Source organism: Limulus polyphemus, unplaced genomic scaffold (genome assembly GCF_000517525.1).
Source record: "Limulus polyphemus unplaced genomic scaffold, Limulus_polyphemus-2.1.2 Scaffold11834, whole genome shotgun sequence".
In the NCBI taxonomy this organism is placed as follows: domain Eukaryota; kingdom Metazoa; phylum Arthropoda; class Merostomata; order Xiphosura; family Limulidae; genus Limulus; species Limulus polyphemus.
In genome coordinates this window covers 6,494-12,896 of record NW_013677444.1, presented here as the reverse complement: position 1 = coordinate 12,896, position 6,403 = coordinate 6,494, and the positions used below count along the sequence as shown (strand labels likewise).

General features: G+C 36.3%; 1 protein-coding gene across 1 annotated transcript; it reads right to left on the bottom strand.

The window, feature by feature from the left end:
- Positions 1–1,605: 1,605 nt before the first annotated feature.
- On the bottom strand, positions 1,606–5,717 carry LOC111083881 (Down syndrome cell adhesion molecule-like protein Dscam2; the record flags this gene model as incomplete). Its single annotated transcript, XM_022380599.1, has 6 exons — positions 5,708–5,717; positions 4,891–5,076; positions 3,883–4,176; positions 3,271–3,450; positions 2,901–3,142; positions 1,606–1,690 (listed from the first exon to the last, which is right to left on the bottom strand). Coding segments are annotated over exons 1-6 (997 nt in total), but the record flags the coding sequence as incomplete, so codon positions are not given.
- Positions 5,718–6,403: the final 686 nt, after the last annotated feature.

Here is a 6,403-nt window from a genome sequence, read left to right as displayed (position 1 = left end):
AAAACTGGTCAACAAAAACCCAACATCACACGTTCTTACATCAAGGTACCTTAAAAACTGATCAACAAAAACCCAACATCACACGTTCTTACATCAAGGTACCTTAAAAACTGGTCAACAAAAACCCAACATCACACGTTCTTACATCAAGGTACCTTAAAAACTGGTCAACAAAAACCCAACATCACACGTTCTTACATCAAGGTATTTTAAAAATTGGTCAACAAAAACCCAACATCCATACATTCTTACATCAAGGTACTTTAAAAACTGGTCAACAAAAACCCAACATCATAGATGTTGGGTTTTTGTTGACCAATTTTTAAAATACCTTGATGTAAGAACGTGTGATGTTGGGTTTTTGTTGACCAGTTTTTAAGGTACCTTGATGTAAGAACGTGTGATGTTGGTCAACATGATACGTTTATTACACCAACGATTCAAGACGATACTGGGTGTAAAGATACAAATATGATTCATTGTAACGGTAGGAACTTGACATATCTAAAATTTACACATAGCTTAGGCGAGACAACGTGTATTTAGTGGAATTTTAACTAGATGCGGATAAAACCTGATTAAATCGGAGTGAAAAATGTTCCCCATTTTAGATCACCTAAGTCTGAGTTGTCATAAAAATATTAACCACTAATCCTAATGTTAGTGTGTAATTTGTGAGATTTGCTGTTAGTAATATTGGATACATTTTAATGTAACAGAGAGGGAAGTATTGTTTGAGATATTTGAGTTAAATGAAACGTTTGTGTAACTTAGCATATTGCTCCTTTGGTGGCTCAGCAGTAAGCTTGAGGGCTTACAACGCTAAAATTCAGGATTCGATCCCCGTGGTGAGCAAATAGCCCGTTGTATAGGCTTACACTTCAAAACACACCATATTAAGAATAGGATGACTGAATATATGTTGTTTTAATATTTGAATTACGTTTTTATTCTAACCATGACGTTAGGTTTATTTATTACACTTAATTAATTCACTGGTATTTTAATGTTTAAGAATCAGCCACCAGAGGGCGGACAGACAAATGACGAAATGCAAATAATAAGACATTGTTTGTCGTTAAGTGCAACGCTACACAATGGGCTGTTAGTTTTATGTCCACCGTGGCTATCGAAACCTTAATTTTTAGCGTCGTAAACCCCAAGACTAATCGCTTGGCCACCGGACGGGGAGCATTTGTTTAGTTTTCGGCATGCCTTACTCCGATATGAAATATTTGAGCTTGTCTTTTTGTTAGATAAATTTACAAAAGAAGCAAAAAATTATAAATGTTCAAACAGGAGATGTATATTTTAAGATCCAAACTACCCTATATTATGATGTCAAACTTATGAACGTATTTTTATGTTGAACAACAAACTTACTTATTTCAATAAACACGGTTTATTAAAAAAAACAAAAAAACAATTATTTTAATGAAGGTAATATTAATTAATGCTCACACCGTTAACGAGAAAAGTTCATCACATGGTTAATGAAATGACAAGAACATATATCTAATATATATAATTCTCTCCTTTTAATTACTTTCACTATTAAAGTATTAAGGACAGTTTGACTGAATACATGTTTTAAAAGTAACTCACGTGGAACTTGGTAAAAGTTTCGACACTGGCCCGGGGAGCTGCACGCTCTGTCAGACAACATACACCTTTGTTCTGTTCCTCCCACCTTTCACAATCATAAAAAAAAAGAAAGAAAGCTTTAAGTACACCTAGAAGGGAGAAGAACAGCTACAAAAAAAAACCCCTGTAATCTACGGATATACCCGCAGGATGATAAAATCCTGTGGTACTGGTAAGAAAAGGCAGTTAAATGTTGGATTGTTAGCATGTTTCAGTCATATGTCTCGTCTTCTAAATCATGTTTGATTCCATGTTGAAAACGAATGGGATTTCAATAGTTGAATAAAACTTACAAAATCCATCCATGTCAGCAGTAAATATTCCAGTTGTTAAAAATATACCTTATTATAATCTTGGAAGACGTGTTAATTGTTGGAACAGGATAACTTTAAACAACAATGTGAAGAAGTGGGTGTCGACCAACCAGAGTACTCTAACAGTCCGGTATACCGTGGAGGGTTTCAATACAAGGATAACCGGGAGGTTGTTTGGAAGACTTGTTAATTTTTGGAACAGGATAACTTTTTCCAAAAATTAACAAGTCTTCCAAATAACCTCCCGGTTTGTGGTTGTCCTTGTATTGAAACCCTCCACGGTATACCGGACTGTTAGAGTACTCTGGTTGGTCGACACCCACTTCTTCACATTGTTGTTTTGTTAGAGTACTCTGGTTGGTCGACACCCACTTCTTCACATTGTTGTTTAAATTTATCCTGGTCTGGTATACCGTGGAGGGTTTCAATACACGGAGGTTACTTATTTTATTGGTAACAATGAAGAAAATAGTGTTGAGGATTTGTTTGTTTGTTTCGTAAGTTTCACACGCAGCTGACAAAGGAATATTTTTATCTGACCAAACAGTGAAATTTGACAGTCACCCTCACAGTGTAACCCCGATCCCAAAGCTCAGAGTGCCTTTTCGGGGGAATGGGCCGCGAACCATGAACCCTCGGATTCACAGTTTGGCATTCTGTTTACAACCAATGGTCTATTGCACAGATTTATCCGTTATGCTCTTGAAAACTCGCTTGATTTGTTTGTTTGTTGTAAAGAACAAAGCTACACAATGGGCTACATATGTGTTCTGCCCACCAATGGTATTGAAACCCGATTTTTAGCGTTATAAGTCCACTGACTTACCGCTGAGATACAGGAGGGCTAGAAGCAGATAAATGTTAAACTTAGGTTTTCTAGATGGGTGACGCTGTTACGTGTGGCACAAACTCTGTAATAAACGTAAACTAAAAGGTCCTCACCCTACGAACAAGGAAAGGAACATCGTAGGTGTGGCTTCGCTGTGTCTCACTGGGAGTTTTGGTGCCCGACTGGAAACTGCCACCGTCGCTCGTGTCCTCGTTTGGAAAACCTGGAACTCGAGTCATAGCATAAGGAGAGGGGAAATATACAGCATCTCTGGAGCTGTCGAACGATGACGTATTCTTTCCTAGCATCTCTAGGCTTAGAGCTTCTTCTTTCAAGGAAAGCTGGGCTTGTGGTTCTATAAACCAGAAATGTTTCATAACATAAGGGAAATAAAATTATCTGATCAACTCAATATAATTTCTCAATAGAAGATGTTATTTATAATGTCAAGTTTCGTGGCTACTTGCTATTTTTTGATACTACCTGCACGACCTCCTCCTGACCTCCTGTGACCTGATCCGTGTCTTCTGCTGTGTAGCATGCAGACGATGACCGTCACAACTAACACAATGAGCCCTGCACATATAATTGGAATTATAATGGTGAGTTGTTCGTACAGATGGCGCTGCGAGCTAGTCTGGGCCGGATTCGGAGCTAATGTAGCTGAAAAATTCAAAACCAAGTTTAATAAAATGTTTAATTATCAATGAACTTGTGTATAATAACAATAACTTCTGATCAGAATAACCTATGTACTGTAAATCAACCTGGCCATAAGTATATACAATATACTCTTCTTACGCATCTATTGGTAAAGATTAGAATGTATTCTTTCATCAGTTGGGTATCCTCACTGTTGACGATGTTTTCGTCCGTAAACCCTATAATATCTCCTAAGGTTCGGCCATCTTAGGAAATTTTTATGTTAGTTTTAAACATGAATTCGAAGCTAACAATGAAAATAAATCTTTATAATAATTAACGACAAGTTAAATTAAAATTAATGTTTGAGATATTACATATAAAGTAATAGTTATGTAAGTAATTTTGTTTCATTACGTATTTCAACATGTTAACAATTCTTTGTAGTCGTACCTCCAGCTTCCGTTAACGTTGGGAAGACGTACTCGGCATCTGTAGAACCAGCACTATTGTAAGCCGTCACGAGGATACTATACCACGTGGCTGGAGCCAGGTCTGGAATTAGCATAAACTTGATTTCAGGAAGCACTTTGCTAGCTACTAAGATCCATGACCGATCACCCTGGGGCTTGTACTGCACAGCAAAAAAGTTAATCGGACAACCACCCGATTTCCAGGATGACAGATGAAGAGATACCGTGGTTGAGTTGATCGTCAGAAACTCGTGCTTAGCTGGAGCAACTGGAGCTGTAGAATTGACATTACGTAAGGTTACTTTTCAACATGCTTCACAGATACAACTTTTTTTATCAATGGGTTTATACTTAATGCTAACCTTTCTGAATATTGACTTGTTACATTATCGTAGTGTGCCGTGAATCTATAATTTCATTTGCGTTTTTTTTTAATGTCACGTTGGTAGGTTTCCTAAATGTTCACTTGATAAGTTCTTCTAATATATCATTGGTGGACTTTCTTAACATTGGTAAGTTTTCAATAATGTCACATTGGTAGGTTTCTTAAATGTTCACTTGATAAGTTCTTGTAATATATCATTGGTGGACTTTCCTAACATTGGTAAGTTTTCAATAATGTCACATTGGTAGGTTTCCTAAATGTTCACTTGATAAGTTCTTCTTATATATCATTGGTGGACTTTTTTAAAGATTTAGCTGTGTATCAGAGTTTAACCTATTCACAAATGATGAACCAAAGAATATATTAGGCCCCTACATCCCAGATTATATTTTCAGTTTTACCTTTTATGAAAATAAAATATAAATGTGTAATATCATCATCAGACTTTCCTGATGGTCAAGTTTGTTGGTTTACTGGTGCGTTTTCTCAAAGATTTGTTTGCATCTATTTTGTACTTCAGTATATTTAAGAATTTGACTAAAGCTTAAGGAAGCAGTCTAGTTTTTAAGTATATAAATAAAAACAACAACATTGATAACACACCTGTTCCTTCTGTTTTCAAGTTGATTACTTCACTAGGACTACTCTGGCCTGCAGGATTGCTTGCTGTTATGTACAGTTGATATCGTGTACCGCATCTAAGAGAATCTACCACATAAGAACCGAAGTTTCCACTTATTTCTTGGGTTTTTAATTCACCATCTTGTGGTTTCCAGTGTATAGAATAACCTAACAAAAACAGAAATGTACATTAGCCCTTATTCAGTTCCATGTACATTAGCCCTTATTCAGTTTTATGTACATTAGCCCTAACTCAGTTCGATGTACAATAGCCCTTATTCAGTTTTATGTACAATAGCACTTACTCAGTTCTATGTACATTAGCCCTTACTGAGTTCTATGTACATTAGCCCTTACTCAGTTCTATGTACAATAGCCCTTACTGAGTTCTATGTACATTAGCCCTTACTCAGTTCCATGTACATTAGCCCTTACTCAGTTCCATGTACAATAGCCCTTACTCAGTTCTATGTACAATAGCCCTTACTCAGTTCCATGTACATTAGCCCTTACTCAGTTCCATGTACATTAGCCCTTATTCAGTTTTATGTACAATAGCCCTTACTCAGTTCCATGTACATTAGCCTTTATTCAGTTTTATGTACAATAGCCCTTACTCAGTTCCATGTACAATAGCCCTTACTCAGTTCTATGTACAATAGCCCTTACTCAGTTCCATGTACATTAGCCCTTACTCAGTTCTATGTACAATAGCCCTTACTCAGTTCCATGTACATTAGCCCTTATTCAGTTCCATGTACATTAGCCCTTATTCAGTTTTATGTACAATAGCCCTTACTTAGTTCCATTACATTAGCCCTTATTCAGTTTTATGTACAATAGCCCTTACTCAGTTCCATGTACAATAGCCCTTACTCAGTTCTATGTACATTAGATCTTATTCAGTTCTAGCATAAACATAACAAAGCCAAAGTGAAAACTATCAGTAGAAAGATATACTTGTAAATAATTTTAGTTCTGTCGATGTTCTTACTGGGATAGTGGTAAGTTTACGAACTTACAATGCTATGATCCGGTGTTTGATTTTCCACGGTGGACAAAGCAGATAGTCCAATGTGGCTTTATTTTAAAACTCACAATATACAATAGTTTTGTCTGTAGTCTTAGCATGATTGTGAAACAATGGAGAGTTAACTCACCTGTTACAATAGTTTTGTCTGCAGTCTTAGCATGATTGTGAAACAATGGAGAGTTATCTCACCTGTGCTAAGACTTCAGATAAAACTATTGTAATGATTGTGAAACAATGGAAAGTTAACTCACCTGTTACAATAGTTTTGTCTGAAGTCTTAGCATGATTGTGAAACAATGGAGAGTTAACTCACCTATTACAATAGTTTTGTCTGAAGTCTTAGCATGATTGTGAAACAATAGAGAGTTAACTCACCTATTACAATAGTTTTGTCTGAACTCTTAGCATGATTGTGAAACAATAGAGAGTTAACTCACCTGTTACAATAGTTTTGTCTGAAGT